This window comes from Onychomys torridus, chromosome 3 (assembly GCF_903995425.1).
Source record: "Onychomys torridus chromosome 3, mOncTor1.1, whole genome shotgun sequence".
Lineage (NCBI taxonomy): Eukaryota > Metazoa > Chordata > Mammalia > Rodentia > Cricetidae > Onychomys > Onychomys torridus.
Genome location: NC_050445.1, coordinates 134,198,679 through 134,215,449, shown reverse-complemented (window position 1 = coordinate 134,215,449; position 16,771 = coordinate 134,198,679). Strand labels below are relative to the sequence as shown.

At 52.5% G+C, this 16,771-nt stretch overlaps 1 protein-coding gene across 1 annotated transcript in view; it reads right to left on the bottom strand.

The window, feature by feature from the left end:
- The window catches only part of Cacna2d4 (calcium voltage-gated channel auxiliary subunit alpha2delta 4), a 115,142-nt gene that overhangs the window by 636 nt on the left and 97,735 nt on the right, over nt 1-16,771 (bottom strand). Inside the window, exons 28-38 of the mRNA XM_036181272.1 lie at nt 12,643-12,704; nt 11,901-11,945; nt 11,651-11,713; nt 5,982-6,052; nt 5,506-5,581; nt 5,039-5,091; nt 4,519-4,571; nt 4,204-4,224; nt 2,474-2,591; nt 970-1,082; nt 626-708 (exon numbers count right to left, since the gene is read on the bottom strand). Coding sequence (XP_036037165.1) covers nt 626-708; nt 970-1,082; nt 2,474-2,591; nt 4,204-4,224; nt 4,519-4,571; nt 5,039-5,091; nt 5,506-5,581; nt 5,982-6,052; nt 11,651-11,713; nt 11,901-11,945; nt 12,643-12,704 — 758 coding nt within the window. The remainder of the gene's footprint in view (nt 1-625; nt 709-969; nt 1,083-2,473; nt 2,592-4,203; nt 4,225-4,518; nt 4,572-5,038; nt 5,092-5,505; nt 5,582-5,981; nt 6,053-11,650; nt 11,714-11,900; nt 11,946-12,642; nt 12,705-16,771) is intronic.

The following is a 16,771-nucleotide window of genomic DNA, read 5'->3' as shown; positions in this document are numbered from 1 at the left end:
ATCCAGACAAGCCTGGGAGACGGGGAAGTTCCAAAGAGGAGAGGAAACCTACCTTTCTTTGAGCTTTTAGGGGTGGTAGAGACTGTGTACTAAGTCCCTGGGGCCCTTCTCCTCATAGTGGTGTGGAGTAGCCCTCACCTCCAGGGAGGACCATCTCTAGGGGAGGTAGTTTGTGGCAGCCACACCCAGCTGAGACTGGGTAGTAAGGCCCCCAGCTCAGATGTCAGTAAATACCACTGGGGAGTTGTGCTGAGGAAGCAGGAGTGAGCAAGGAAGGGAAACGTAGGGGGCCTCAGGCCCTAGAAAGTACAGGTTTCCTTGAGTCCTCTGTTCCATTCTCTTCCCTTCCTTCCTCTCTGCTTTCTCTCTCGCCTTCCCCCTCCTCTCTCCCTGCCCCACACAAGCTGACCTGGGACTCCGTTGCTTACTTCTGCCCCCTAGCGCTGGGACGACAGGCCTGGCTAATCTAATGTCTTAGACCACGTAAACGTGAATGCCAGGGTCTCCCAGTATGATGGACACATACAGTTGTGTCACCAACACCCAGAAACCTTCATATCCCAGGAAGTTACACACAGGACAAAACTGGGGAGTGAAGACCAGGCCTTCTGTTGACAGCACACACCTCTGGATGGAAGGCATGGCACGATCCTGGTCGCCGGCGGGGCTTCTGGGAGCGCATCCTGTTACATTTGACAGAGGCATTATGTGCAGAGCTCACTGTCAAGGTCACAACTCTCCAAAGTTCTAGAGATCCTGGGGGTCAAGATCTGGGAGGTCAGTGGCCCTGCAAGCAGGTTCAGGATGGGCAGCCACTCCCCCCTGTGTGGGGGAGGGTAGAGGGGCTGGCCCTTAAGTCATGCTGTAAGGAGAGGAATGGAGTGGGCGACAGGCTGGACTCTGCCCCAAATCTGAGTTCCTCCATGGTCTCTCAGCCAGCCCCTCCCCCTCGGAGGATGCGAAGGATATATTTGACTTCTGTGGCCTCCTGGAGGATGGGAGAGTAGGTGCTGCAGTCACAGGTTCGGTCTGTCACTAGGAGGAGCAAGTTGCTGCTGGGGATCTGTTGCATCACGAATGTCCTGCAGTAGAGAGGGGGTGGGCTCTGAGTAGGAGGGGTGCAGCCCCAGGAGAAGGTCTCGGGGGAGAGACCTTCCAGGACACTGGGAAAGACACGTAGCCACAGGCAGGCTAAGGCCAATAGCCCAGTACTTTTACACATGGCATCCCTCCTTTCCCAATAGCCTGGAGAAGGTGAAGGAGCTGTCATTAATATGCACGGGGCCATTCTCATTAAACAAGGATATTATCTCCACTTGAGAGCTAGAGAACCTGCAGTTCTGGGCTTGGCCACAAGGTGGCACAATGCTCCTATACACCGCTTGGGGTGGGGGTGGGGGGATAGGGAAAGGCCTTTAAGTGTTGGCCAGGTGTTGCGTACACAGCAGTGCTGGCTGCCACCAAGCATTTCGTATGGGGTGGGTGATGTTGCATGCACACACAGGTCTATATCACACCTATAAACCCACAGATGTGATCATCACAGCATTATGCGAACTTGGTATAGTTCCCATTCTGCACAGACAAAACTGAGGCTGGATTTAAAGAGTCAAGCTTGTCTGCTGGGAAGCCCTTACTCTCTGCCATCCCCTTGACGTTTCCTTCAAGCCTTGAGATAAGCACATCAATAGTGCCAGTCTCAGGAAGGCTGATCTGTGTGCACCTAAGATGTCACACATGATAAAGAGACAGAAATCTGTCTGACGCCAGAATCTGAGGCTTCAAAATAGTTGGCATGGATCTGGGGTTCCCCAGACTTGCTGGGGGCCCTGGTGAGCAGCAAGACTGGCTGAGAGAGCCTCCTAGAGGTACTATCCTCCTGGGTTGAGACAGAAGTCTCTGGGCAGGTTCCTCCAGGGTTTGGAGTGTGAAGAGTAGGCCTTCCAAGCCAGTCTGGATGGAGCTAGCCTGACTGGGTCCTGCTTAGAAACTATAGGCTTGGGGTGGCGATGCCCCAGGGAATATAGGGCCAAGCCCCTTTCCAATCCTGTGCATTTGCCGAGGACATCCCAGACCTGTGCATAGTTCTTGCTTTGTACAGGACAGAACTTCCTGCTTCTTTCCCAGCCGGTGGCGTAAGTGTGTAAGGCCCAGGCATTAGCTTGCCATGGCTGGTCTGGCCTGAGCAGAGGGAAGGCAAGCAAGGGGTTCCTAAGGGAGGCCCCACGGCTGTGGACTTAGAGAGACTTACAGACATGGGAACTGGCCTCTGGACCCCTTGTCCGTGTGCCCCCGAAGCAGACCACTAAATTGTTACTGCTCTCTCTCCTGCCTCCCTGCACTGAAGAGTGGGAAAATGAGGAAGGTGGCCTTCCTCTGAGGTGTCATTCTTTTCCTGCTGTGGACCTTCCTGTGGGTGCCAGGGGCCAGAAGCTGCACCCTAGCTGGGCTTGGTGACTGCATGGGGACTTACTTCTGGCAGGCCCCACACTCGATGATCCCATTGGCCTCCTGGATGGCTGTCTGGTGCACAAACACTGGGTATTCTGTGTCACAGGGGTGCAGCAGGTCCTGCTTCTTGTGCTTGTGGGCTGCGGGTGACAGGAATGTGGGTGAGGAGGGCGGTCACACATCACAAAGGTCTGAGGAAGCCCATCTGCAAGGGCAACACCCTTTGGTTTGCTACAAGTGCCGGGGATACAGTGGCCAGCACTCAGCAAAAGCTCAGTGGAGTCTGCGGGCCTTGCTGAGCTGCTGTGTGGCCTTTGCCGGGGCCCCTGAGATCTCTCTGCAGAGTACCTGTGGGCACTGTGCAGCGCTGCTGTCCCAAAGCACACTTTGCCCCTTCGGCTCAGCAGCGAAGAAGGTAGGGAAGGCAGCTGTGGCCTGGAAACCTCCAAAGTCACACAAGGAGTAAGGAGAATCACAGGTCTCCTCAATGCCTGGACCCAGAGACTTCCTGCACAGACCGTGAATTTAAGAGGGGAGGCAGGCTGCAGGCAAACTGTCCACGTGGGCTGGAAAGGCGCCCACAGCCCAGCTAGCTTCCATTCCTGTTCTTGCTGCTGGGTGCCCTACTCCTGGGCGTCCGAGGACAGACACCTCCTAACTGGCTCTTCTCCTCCCAGGGATTCAGACTTAGAGCTGAGCTATCTTCCTGTCACTGGAGCCACTGGTGAGAGGTCATCCTGTCAGAGCCACCCAGTGGTAGGACCAGATGGCTTCTCTGAGGCCAGTAGCTTCTCTGAGTCTCCTGGCTGCCCTGCAGAAGTGAGGCACTGAGCATGCAGGTGGCGGGGATGTCTTTGCCTGCATCCTGAGCCTGTGGTAAGTCTGAGCAGACTGTCACACATGGCTTCTGTCACTGATCCAGTCAGGCCCTGTGAGAACGGCTGGGGACTTCCCACCTCAGCCTGGAATCACCAAGGGGCCTAACCAAAGGAACTTTGGACCCAAGGACTTGCCCTGGTCAGCAGCAGCAGCAGCAGCCGAGGAGGCAGAGGGGAAGGAGAGGACATTATTTATATAAGGAAGCCAAGCAAAAAGGCAGTGGGAGCCTTCCGGCCACTGGATGTCCAGAACCCAGAGGACTGGGCAGGGTGGGCTGAAGTCAGGCGTCATTACGGCCCGGGAAGCCCCACATCTTCAGCATCTAAGTGCCTTTGTGTCTCTTGGCTCATAAAGACCAGGCATCCCCCATTTCCAGGCCAGCAGCAAGCGTCCCCAGCAGCTGGGACAAAGCTTTTCCTTTGCTTTGTGTCAGGACTGCCTCAATATGTCATTGTCTTTGGGGACTCTGTGCTCAGGCACAATTTCATGGGAGGAGTATCATCCTAGAGGACACTCCCTCAAACCTGGAGCCTTGCTGAGGCTGGCGGATACCTGGGCACAGGTGCCACTGCTTCCTTCCCTAGGGTGACCTGGTGGCATCCATGATGGGCCATACCTCCCTTTAACCACTGGAACCTCTCAAGAGAAGACGGCTGTTTCCTAAGGCAGGGCTGTACTTGTGTGGCCTGAGTTCTGTGTTTTCTTGCTCCCCAGAAATGGTGCTTTAAAGTAGATGATGGATTTGGGGACCTCCCCCCCAATCAAGGAGGGGACTCAGCCTGCCTATGCTCACTCCCAGGACAGACTTAGAGGGAAGCCCTTTAGTGCTTCCCAGTGCACTGGGATGAGGCTGTCTCAGTCAGAACTACTTACAGTGATGAAAAACAGCTTTGGCTGCCCAGGGCATGTGCCCACCACAGGGTTGGACATGGCACAGGAAAGACACAGCATCACACGAGGGCAAGATGTCATAGGGCAGTGATGATGTCACATGGAGCGAAGGCGTTCAGAGGTGATGTGATGTCACACACAGAGGTGAGGGTGCCCGGAGTGAGGGGAAGGAGGTGAGATGAGATTATGACCATGAACGTGGCTTCGACACCCATCCCACTGTCGCCCCCGCCCCCTGGCAAAAGCTTTCCAATGAGCTTACCAAAATGCTGCCCACAGCTGCCTCCTAGAACTTACCCTCTGACCCTTTGTCATACCAAGATCCCCAGGCACTCCACTGTAGCAGGAACCTGTAGGATACGGAACACAGTCCTGGGGCTGGCATGTGTAGCTCTCAGGGAGTACCACTGTCTCTAGCTGCCACCTGTAGGAAGCTGTCTTTCTGCTTGAGGACATGAGTGAAGGAGGGTGGAGGGTGGAGTTGCATGCCTCCCTCCTCCCTTGGCTAGGGAGCCAGGCTATCTTGTGGGACATAGGCAGGCCCTCTTAAGGAGAGCCTCATACTCCAGTCTCTATATGCAGGGATCCTCTCTTGCCTGTCACCTCAAATCGTGACCCAGTCCTTCCCAAAGGGAATTCTCTTCACCTGGGCCCCCAACCCAAGATTCATGCCCTACCTACTGGGAGCCCTCTCCTTTGGTCCTGGCTTCATGATTCACCTCCCTGGTGCAGGGAGCCCTCCCTTCCCTGGCCTCTGACCATGGGTTGTTCCCACCCCCACCCCTTGGGGGTGGTTCTTCATTTAACCCCTACTCACAGCAGAAATTCATGCAGTAGCCACCGGACCACCATCAGGGAGGCAGAGAGAGACTGGAGGAAGAGCGGAGTTATTTCAGAGAAACACCAGGTGATGTCCCTGCACAGCCACCCTCCAGACCCGACCTGCCTGTCCCTCAGAAGGAGCCCCAGAGCGGAGGGCCCTCAAGGCCTTCGGTAGGCCAGACTCCCCACAGGTAGGATTTGACAGACCCTTCAGAAGTCTGGTCATTTCCCATCTCTGGTGGGCCAGTGCTGAAGATCTTAACGTCAGCCTGGGAGGTGAGGGTGCGCACCCCAAGGATAAGACAGCCCCACAGCTCCAGGGGGCGGGGTGAACATCAGAACAGAGTCCTGGAGAGCCTGAGCCAGAAGGTCTGAGGCAGATGGGAATGGGATCAGGTGACACCCTGAAGAACAGGGCAGAGGATGTGCCCCAGTAGAGGGAAGGCCTGGGGTGACACTCACACTGACCAGGGCCTGGGCTGCACTGTGGTGATGATCCAGGGCCTTGCACATGGCCTGAAAGTCATACATGGTCACACTGAAATACAGAAGGAGCAAGCTGTGTTGAAGTCAAGACCACTCCATGCCCTGGCCTGGAGGCCTTGGTAGCAGGGTTTGTGCCGGCTGGGGTCCATGTGGGCGCCCAAGTTAGAACAGTGAGCCAGAGCAGCAGCCAGCTCATGCCGAAATGGCACTCCCATGCTTGGATGGCTTCAAGACTACAAGCAGCATACTTGCTGTTTTGGTCTGTGCTTTCCTGTGATCCCTGAGCTGAGGCTGAAGAGTTTTCTTTGAGGTTAGTCACAGAACCTCACACCCATCCCTAGATTGGCTTCAATCTCTGGCTTCAGAAAGGCTTCTTTGGGGCCTGTCCAGGAGCATCTGAGGTCAGACCCTGAGGGCTATCTGAGGACCAGGGAGGGGTGCCTTTCACTTACCGGCTGAACACCCCCATGCTGAGAAGCTGCGTCATCAGAGCACCATCCACTTCCCCCAGAAGTCTTCCCATCTGTGAGAGGGAGCCAGAGCTACCACCAGGCAGTCCCTGTAGTTGCTCTTCCATGGAATCATCTCTTCTTCCCCTGTATTCCCACCCCCAACTGCCCATTGCAATGCTTTCTCAATCATGCTGTCATCTGCTGCTGGCTGTGAAATCAGCCCAGAGGGCGCTCAAAAAGTGGTACAGGGTTCCTCAGAACAATGCACGGGAGTCAGGACCTTCAAGAAAATGAGTCTGTGGGCCCTCTTTGGTGCAGGTGCTTTTTGTTGGGTGTGGTGTGGTGGTGGTGGAGGTGGGGTGCTGATGTTGGTGGTGTGTGTGTGTGTGTGTGTGTGTGTGTGTGTGTGTGTGTGTGTGTATGTGTGGGTGTGGTGGTGATGGTGAGGTAGTAGTGATTATAAGGATTAAGCAGTGGGGGGTTGGGGATTTAGCTCAGTGGTAGAGCACTTGCTTAGCAATCGCAAGGCCCTGGGTTGGGTCCTCAGCTCTGCCAAAAAAAAAAAAAAAAAAGGATTAAGCAGTGGGAATGTATCTTTGGCAAGCTCCAGCCAAGGTGTGCTACTAAGAGATCACTCCACGCAACAGATCTAATGCAAGAGGTTTATTGAGAGAGATGGGTGAGTGAAAGGCTGTCTTGGAGCGGGGATATGTGTGTGTGTGTGTGTGTGTGTGTGTGTGTGTGTGTGTGTGTGTGTGAGAGAGAGAGAGAGAGAGAGAGAGAGAGAGAGAGAGAGAGAGAGAGAGTGTTGTGATGTGCAGAGGGTCCAGGAAGTCCTTTTAAAGGGGGCATGTGTCACTATGAGTTGCTACAGTGGAAATGTGCCACAGCTGGCAGCAGCAGGCTATGAGTAAGCTGCTGCCATCGAGCAGAGCACCTAATTCACAACAGTGGTGATAGAGATGGTGATGTTGGTGGTGACGTAGTGTGCGGTAGTAGTGACGGTAATAATGGTGGTAGTGGTGAGGTGATGGTGCTGTGGTAATGGTGCTGGTAGTGTATGATGTCACAGGTCGTTCTCAGCAAGTTCTGCCATGGGCTTTGCCTGTACTGGCCTCTTCATTGCCCTCCATGCCCCTCCCTTCTCTGCATTGATCATATTTGTCTTTCACCTCCTGGGCTCTGCCCTCTTTGGGCGTCTCTACCATCTCCACCGGTCCCTTTCCCTTTCCCTAGATTTGTTGCCAAAATAATCCCAGACAGCTTGAGTTTGGGAAAGTGTTATGCATCCTCCCCACCTCCAAAATAACACAGGGCCATCCATCTCTCCTCCCTTCATGACCTAATCAATCAGTATCTGGGAGCACCGGCAGCTATTGCCCAGCACCCTCCAAGGCGACTGGAGTTCTCACTGCCCTGCGCTTGGATGATTCTGCTTACTTGGGTAGCTCTTTGCTATTCCAGTGTCTCGGTGTATGTTTATCTTCCATCACCAGGTAGCAAGAGCCCTGCAGAGACTACTCTGCTCGTGATTGTTCATTGGAGGTGTGTGTGTGTAACCTGAAATCTATGCTCTTTAAGATAGGGAAGCCAGAGCACACACCTTTAATCTCAGCACAGACAGATCTCTGTGAGTTCAAGGCCAGCCTGGTCTACAGCTTGAGATCTAAGACAGGCACCAAAGCTACACAGAGAAACCCTGTCTAGAAAAACAAAACAAAAAACCAAACCAAACAAAAACAAACCAAAACAAACCAAAACATCAAAAAAAAAAAAAAAAAAAAAAAAAGAAGCCAGGTGCAGAGCAGGGACAGTTGACCCAAATTCCTGTAAGCCCATCCTGCTCTCTTGCTTAATTGTAGGCTTATTCATCACCATCCCTGCTGAGCCCTGCCTAGTTCTGAGGCAGGAGATCTGACTGTAAGGAAGCACACCTTGAAAAATGCTTCTGCCTCTGCAAACAAAACTCCATGTCCCTAGAACATGTCACTCAGCAGGAAATGTTCACTGTCCTTTTAGTAAGGCAGCTTGGCTGCAACAATGGTAGCATGTTGCCCACAAAAGACTACACTTCCCAGAAACCCTTGTACTAAGGGCTGGCCAATGAAACAGAGCAAAGCCCAGATGAGGACTTCTGGGAATCTGCTTAAAGTGAGAGGACTATGTTGGGGCACCCAAACGCCACTGTTGCCTTCCTGCTTGGGAGGTGGACTAGAAGGCAAGAGTTCCCCTGGCTATGATGTCACCATGAGGATGGGGATACCTGGTACCTCCAGGAAGCCATACTAAGCCTTGGCTGCTTTGATCTATGAGAGAACTTGTGCTTTGCTTAAGGCAACAGGGACAACATACTTCCTAACAGATATAGCTACTGTTGGCTTTTGTCCAAATGAGTTAGTGCCTCACATTGAAATTCTGGACCTGCAAAGGGAAGGTTCCAACGTGGCTTTTGAGTTCCTCGTCACTTCAGGACCCAGATTTTAACATGTGGCTACATGAGGAACAGAGCTGGCAAGGGGCTTCTCAAGGCACCCTCCACCTGAGATTATCTGTACATAGTACAGCCAACATGCTGCAGAGCTCTGGAACAGCCGAAGGCCTAGGGTTGCCTGCATTTAGTTTGCTATGAGTTTAGTCAAGGTCCTATGAGACCTGCCCTCAGCCTGGAGTCCAGTGGATGGTTTAGGAAGGAAAGAATTTAGAAGTGAGTTGATTCCCGCTGTGGGATGGTTGCCCCAGGGCAGGACTAACTTTCCTGCTGTGTGGCTGCTCATCAAATACCCATCCAGATGCTCCTTCCTATCTGTGTGTTCAAGCCGGTCTGAGTCCCAGGCTTGTGGGTCTGGTGGCCTCACCACCCAGCACAGCTCAGCTTACAGCTTGTCCCAGGCATGTCCAGATGAGGAAAGAGATACTGAGCCCTGTGAAGGAGCTTCAACTCCAGTCTTGACATGACTCCTAGAGCTAACCCAAGGGGTTCAGTACTCCTTATCCTTGGCCTCCAAAGATCTGCAGGATCGGCTGTAATTCTATGAGACCCAGCCAGGTGCATCAGAGGCAGTTAACTGTTTTGAGTAGAGACAGAGAAACCTGGACACAGTGTTGAAGGACTCAGGATGGCGACCAGGTGGTGGTAGAGACTTGTACCTTACCCCAGACAAAGCTGGTCTGAGTTCACCAACCTCGTGTGTGTGTGTGTGTGTGTGTGTGTGTGTGTGTGTGTGTTTGGAGGCATGTCTTGGGACTGGCAGAAGCCTCTAGAGCAGTGGTTCTCAACCTTCCTAATGCTTCAACCCTTTGATACAGCTTCTCATGTTATGGTGACCCCCCCAACCATAAAATTATTTTCATTGCTATTTCATAACTGAAATGTTTTTACTGTTATGAATCATAATGTAAATATCTGTATCTTCTGATGATTTTAGGTGACCCCTGTGGAAGGGTTGTTCGATCCCCCAAAGGGCTTGAGACCCACAGGTCGAGAAAGCTGTGCTAGAAGCTAGTTTCATTTATACTTCGTCTAATGTCATAAAGGATTCGGATCAGCTTGTAAGCCTATGCAAAACCTAAGATAATACAACACTTGAGAAAATGAAGGCACATACGCTAACTACTTAAAATAGAGAATGGAAATGTATGTTGCATCAAATATAAATCTCAGGAGAAACTGACTGTTTGTGGGATGACTTGGGATGACAGATATTTCATGAGCATACGGGTGGGCATCTTCTGGGTAGAATGGGAACAAAACAACCCAATGTGTTATTCAGGAGTCCCCAGGGTCTCCTTCATGAAGTGGCCCTTTGCTGCGTGTCTTAGGTAGACTGGACTGCGGGCAAAGATTGGCAAGCTAGGGATGAGAGCTCCCATTGGCCTACTGGAGACTTGCATGGGTTCTTGATCAAAGAACAGCCTTTTTGTTTTCAAATGGTGAGGGGAAAAAATCAGGAGGCCATTAATATTTCAAGCTCATGAACATTACATGAGATGTTTCAGTATCCATAGCAGATCCTGTGGAAACGGTGCCTGCTCACTCATGTGTCCTCTGTCTCAGCTCTTGCCCAGTCGCCATCAGAGACCATCAGCTCACAAGGCTCATGCTCTAAATGCTCTCTGCCCCGCTGAAGGCTCCCTGGCTCATATCCTGGCATACTTTTGGCTCCGTCTGTAATCTTATCTCGCTTGACCAGGCTACCTGGCTCCCCCTGCCACCCCTTACGCTCATGGCTGCCTTCAGACCCTTGAGCTACCCCACAGGAGACCCACAGCCAGCCATGGTCATATAGCAGTGGGACTAAGGTCTGAGTGGCTGAGACACTGTTGTCCTTGGGCCTCTTCAGCCATAGGGTCAACGTTTGTTTTCATCCATTTTCTGACAGAACGGACCGTCTCTCTGTGAAGAAGGGCATGGGAGTGGGGAAAAAGCAGGAAAAGGGAGGAGGCAGGCAGAACCAGAGGCCCAGATGCCAAGACTAATGATTGGCCAGAGTTTGGGCAGCGTCCTGATGACAGCCCAAGCCTTTCCAGTAGGAGGAAACAGTGAGATCTACTTTCCCTTATCAGTTCTTGCTGCGTGTGAAGCGGGCTATTCAAGAACTGTCCCCGGGGAGCCAGGCTCATGGTCCTTTGCTCCCCTTCTCTCCTGATTCTATCTGTGCCCAGACTCCTGATGCCTTGGCCTACTTCCTGACATGTTCTGACAATTTCCATGGACCCTCGGCCATGGACGAGGCTACAGTGTGGCTTTGGGGGCAGAGCCTACCTTGGCCAGGACTCTAGTCAGCGTCAGCTCTGCCAATATCCACGCACCTAAAGCTCCCAACTTGGGGTTGAGCCCTGACATCAGGTGACCCAGCCTGGGTTTTCAGGAGGAGACAACTGAGGCCCAGGTCTTGGAAGCTGCTAGACAAATTGAACATACGCCTTCTGATGAAGTTCCTCTTAGAGGTTATTCAGGGCTGTGGGCTTGTGTCAAGGAACTGGTTCAGGTGTCTATGTTCAGGTTTGGCTCAGGGTTGAGCAGGCTTCTTTTAAAAAGTGTAATTTAAAGTATAATTCCTGGCTAATTTTAGGGTCTGATTTGTGGCTGAGCAGATATAAAATTACCATCGTGGCTTCCTCTTCTGTCTGAGTAGGTGCTTGGAGGGAAGGCAGCCTGCTGGGTAAAGGAAGGGAGGATTGCTCCCAGGCCCCTGCTAGCCTGTTGGCACCCTGGCTTGGTGGCGACATGTAGAATTTTCCTCAGGGAGTCCCAGAAAGGAGAGGCGCAGAGGGGCGGGAAAGTCCCCCAGGGTACCACGATGGAAGAGAGGGATGGGAGGGTGGATAGAGGAGGGCAAGATACAGGCAGCAGGGTGCTTAGGGCTCAAAAGTCCCTTCCGGTTGTGTGGGAGGAGGGGGCAGGACACACGGTGGTGGCAGTGTTCTTCCTGAGCGGCTCCCCACCACGCGTGACATGGCACTTCCTCTCACCACACTCAGAGGGTCAGCTTAGTCACAGGTAACAGGGATCGCACCTGGCCCTGTGGTTTGGATTGAGGGTAACTCCTTTCTTCTACCCCGCTTTGCTCCAGAGTGGGACGGAGACCCCGGCTTTTGGCCTGCTTGGCTGATGTAGCTGCTAAGGGTCTTGGCTTCCTCCTGCCCTCTTCTCTAAGTCAGCCACTTACCTCCTGAGGTCTCTCTGAGATCAGAACGAAGCCGTTGTTGTCTATGACGAAGCAGTCCAGATCCTGGGGGAGAAGTGGGGACAGGAGGTCACAGCTGGCTCTAGCCCTCCTGCCCATTCAAACAGCTGGGGGGGGGGTGTTAACCCCGCAGGCAGGGTCAGGGAGGGGGCATTTGGAAAGAAGGAAGTTGTACACAAAGGGACACAGGACCCGGATCTCCCACCTGTGCACTCCTTCAGGAATAACTTACAGTGTCCTCACAGCTCTCCAGGCACGGCCCCTCTCCAGTGTCACACTGGAAGCAAGAGGAGACACTGTGAATGGTGTGTGCCTGCGTGCGTGCAAGCGCACGTGTGTCTGTGTGTGCCTGTGTGTACGATCCTGTGTGTGTGTATCTATATGTATTCGGTGTGTATGTGTTAAAGGTAGGTTTGTGTGTGGTATGTATGTGCAGTGTTTGGACACATTTTATGTGTGGTCTACATGTGGTATGTATATTGTGTGTGCATGTGTATATCTGTATATGTGCAGTGTGCTATAGTTATGGAGAGTGTGTTGTATGTGGATAGATGTGGACTGTGTCTTGTACGTGGGAGGTCTGTCTGTGATGTGTGTGTGTGTGTGTGCGCGCGCGCGCGTGAGCGAGTGTGCACTCGTGCACATGATAGGGCAAGGGTAAGTTCTCAGGAGCCTGGACAGCCAACAGGGCCTGGGCCTTACGGGGAGGGGCCAAGTGAAGTTCTACTTTATTCTGCAACAGGCAAGGCCAGGGTGGTTTGGGGACAACAGCAGTATCCCTATTTTACCCTTTGTCCCGGATCTGACCACAGGACAGAGCACTGGAATAGAAGGGGAGAGGCCCAATATGCAGGGTCCAGAGAAGGTCAGGGAAGGCAGAAGCAGAGTGGAGGTGTCTCTGGGGGACTGATGGGCCAGGCTTTGGGGACAGTCCTTGCCTATGGGGGGCCCTCTTCTGGGCCCCAGTTGCCTACCTGCTTCGTGGCCGCCCAGAACTGGCGCTGGAGGTAGTCCACTTGCATCTGGATGCCCACAGCTGCGGAGAGCAGCAAGGAGGAAGGGCAAGGGCAGATGAAGATTTGGGGAAGGGGGAAACAGTGAGAGAAGAAAAGAACAGAATCCACTTAAAGAGAGGAAGCTCATCAACAGGGCCTATGGGGAGGGAAGCATGGGCAGGCGGGAATGGTGGAGCCTCAGTCATCGGCAAGGGGAATCTAGGGCCTCTGGGAGCAGGAGTCTGGTTGGAGAAGGGGATCCAGGCCAGTGGACTCTCCCTGTGGGAAGAGCAATATCAAGAGATGCCTGAAGAAGGGAAGGCTGTAAGGCCAGAGAACCGTGAGGATAGCTTCCTGTCTGGTCCCTGGGAGCTCAAGGCATCCTCGCTGTGTGTCTCTTCCCCCTTGACACAGGTGAAGAAAGAGGCTGAGCAGGACATTGTTTGTACAAGACCATGGGAGCAAAAGTGGCAGGTTTGTGAGTCTGGAAACTCGAAGGCCTTGTGGTTCTCAGATCTAGTGTAACACCCTCTGTGTAACACCTACACTCGGCACAGTCCCAGTAGGCACACAGGAAGAAAGCAGAGAGTTGCTGAAGGCCCTGCCATAACCAGACCAGCCAAGTTTGCAAGGCCATTTCCTGGAGACCAGGAATGCCGTCAGTGGACAGATGCTTCCCTTTTGATGTCTCCCAACACAAGCGCCATCTGCCTCTTTGATTCCCAAATAGGTCTGGCGAGCCCAAGGGGGTACTCGCATACTAAGAGAAATCTGGGACAAAGAGCGACATGAGAACTTGGGGCCAAAGAATAGAAAGAAAAGGCAGGCTATGCTGAACAGAAAGAGCGTCTCCAAAGTAGGCCAACTTCTTAGTGTCCAGAATAATATTAAAGGCATTTGGGGGGCTTTGGGTGAGTTAGGCACCTTTACAGGAATACGGGTGTTTAATCCTTCATAGACTGGCACTAGCCTCATTTAGACTCCATGGGCTGAGGGAACAGAACCGAGTTCCATGGCTCAACTAAGTTGCCAGCCAAGAAGTAACAAACTTCACTTCAGTCTGGGGCCCTGAGCCTCTAAGGCATAGCTCTGAGTTGCTCCCTCTGTGTCTGGATGGGAGGTTTGGCAGGCAAAATGGCCTGCAGCATGTCAGCAGGCCTCTCCTACCGAGCATGGGGAAGCTCAGGGTTCTCAAACATTATGCCACCTGCCTAAGAAGGTCTAAAGTTGCTTGATGCCCATCATGATTCTGAGTGCCCCGTGGCTCTCCCAGGATGCACTTATGTCCCAGTATGGCACAAGGGTTAGACCTGCATCTTTTCATAAAGATGGTAGGAATCCAGCCTGGTATGAGCCTGGGGAGGCTTGATGGGAAAAGAAATCGGGATAGTCATGCCAGCAGAGTTCCAGCCAGCGTGGTTGTATCACTGGATCTTCCAGGGCCACAACCCAGATCTGGCTTACTTCAGTAATGAGCTGAGATTGGCATGGCCACTAAGCAATGCTGCAGACCCATATTTTTTAGTGTTTTTAATTTTGGAACTAGTTTTGCTGAGCTGCCCAGGCTAGTCTTGAACTTGTGAAGCTTCTGTATAAGCCTGCACCACTGTTGAGGCTCAGGGGACAGGAGATGCAAGATCTGGATTCTAGACCAGAGTCTCTTGAAGGGTAGCTAAAAGTCACTCCAGAGTTTCTCACCCAGGAAGCGGGCTAGGGCTGGGAACCCATATTTCTCATGGAATATATGATGTTGTAGCAGGTTCTGGGAGACCCTAGCCCAAAGCCTTCCCACATAGATGAGTTTTATAAGATGGTGGGGATGTCCCACACCTGTCATGTCCCAAACTGTAGCCATTAACCACCATGGATGCTGGAGACTCTGTATGTGGCTCTTGGGATTGAGGGCCTGAATTTTTAGTATTATTTTATCTTAATGTAAATGTGGCTAGCCCCATACGGTTGGCAACTTCCATGTTGGACAGTACAGTTATACAGCTTATCTGTGTTTGCAGTTAAAACAATAACAAACCCAAGGCCCTAGAAGCCCCTCCTTTCTCTCACAGTCTTAGGATTTCTGGGGTGTGTCTGAGGAGCCTCTGTGATAGGAACAGCTGGGCCTGAAGGCCCAGGTGGCTGAAAGGGGTAAGTGGGGGTGGGGGGCAGGTTGATCCGTGAGAAACACAGACATGCCATGCCACCCCAAGTGGGCAAATGCTCTGTCTCGGCAAGTGTGGTGTTCCTCACCTCTCACTTTTTTCTCTGAGGGTGCAGGGGCCCCCATTTTACTCTCCTCCCTTTTTCATTGAGGGTTACCCTAGGAGCTCACTGCACACAGATTTTCTTCACCAGCAGAAACAGGGCTGAACTCTGCTTCTAAGCACTATCAGAGGGCAGTGGTGCTGATGTTGAGGAGAGTGAACTCCTTGGGATGTAAGGAAGCTTATTCAACTTCATCCCTAGCTCCAGTGGTCAAAGGGTCCCAGATTGTTTCTAGAATGGGACTCCACCTCTCTCTTTTGTGGCTCAGGGTGTGTCCCACGGACTCACACACTTTCCAAGCTGGAGGAGGCTCTGTGACTCTAATATGGGAAGTCTGGAGAAGGTAGGGTTTGATTCTGCCTCTGTGAAAGTCAGGCTTCAGCACTTCTTGGGTAGAAGTGAGGGCTTGGCAAAGGACAGACCACAAAGCCAGCTGTCTAGCCTTTGCAGAATTTGGTATATCCCAGTAGCTTCCTGTGTCACTGTAAGCAACCAAAAGCATTTCCACATGTTCAGAAGCTGACCCCACTCTCTGCCTGAAGCCTGATCTAAAGGTTCAAAGTCTGCACCTAAAGGCTCAGTCCTTCCCATGGCTGCTATTCCGCATTGCCCACCTAGGTTCTGAAGACCTTGGCCCCAGGATGCCATGCAGAAATGAGTATATGCACTGCTTATTTCTGCCGTGACCAATGTGGCCAAGCCAACGTTCTTTTGCCCTGTGACTTTAGGGTCCCAGCTTCCCACTCTGGCCTTTCTATGTATGATCCACTCTCCATATGACCACAGCCATCTCCCAGAAGGTCCGAACCCATCACGTCTTGTCCCCCATCCCACCTTCCTGTCCCCCATCCTGCACACCCATGAGGCAGCCTTGCTGGTGTCTTTGGTTTCAGCCTGAATCACTGTCTTCCTCAACAGGGTCAGCTCCTTCCTACTCCAGGACATTCTCATCAATTGTCTCTTTCTGGAATGCTCTTACCTAGAGCTCTGTATAACTGGTGGTATAATCAGATCTCAGCTCCTTAGAATCAACTCAACCTCACCACCTGGAAGAAACTTCCTTGCTCTCCTCGATGAAGCAACCCTCCTCCTCCTCTTCCTCCTTCTCCTCCTCCTCGTTCTCTCTCTCACTGCTGTTTCATTTTCTAAGTGACAGGATTTGTTTATCTCACCCCATGGAGTGGGGTTCACAGAGGACAAGCCGACTGAGCTCTGATTCCTAGATCTAGAGTCACGCTGTCACATAACAGGGTTCGATAAATGTTTCTTAGTACATTTGCGTCAACACTTGACTTGGGGGGGGACAAATTTATGGGTGATCTCACTTCCCTGCTGCAGAGGTTCAGACCTTCCCAGAGCCCTCCTCCCCTGTGGAGCTCCAGTTCACTGCTCACATTGACCTGTCTGTCAAGAGGTTTATCCGTGTGCCCCAAGTCCCTTAGCAACCCACTGGGAAATGAGAGATTGAAGTGAGAAACAAAGCAATCTTCCTCGGGCAAGAAGGGCAAGATGCTGACACGGAGGTGGGAAGGGAGCAGGGGGTGTGTGGGGGGGGCGGTGGGGGGTGAGGAGGGAGGGTGGGACACAGATCGTCTTCAGTAATGGAGCCGCCCTGCCAATGACTCAAACTCCCATACTCCTAGGCTTTAATCCTGACACAGCACATTCACAGACAGAGCTCAGCCTTCAGGTGGCGTGTGGTGGACTCCAGGGATTCACCAGAGTGCCTGGGAGGACCATCTTCCTGAGTCACCTCCTGCTACCTGCTGTGCGGCTGCATCTGCCTAGAATTTCTGATGAGGAGAAACAGGCAAGGCCAGGGTAGGAAGGCTTCCTGAGTGGCTTCCCT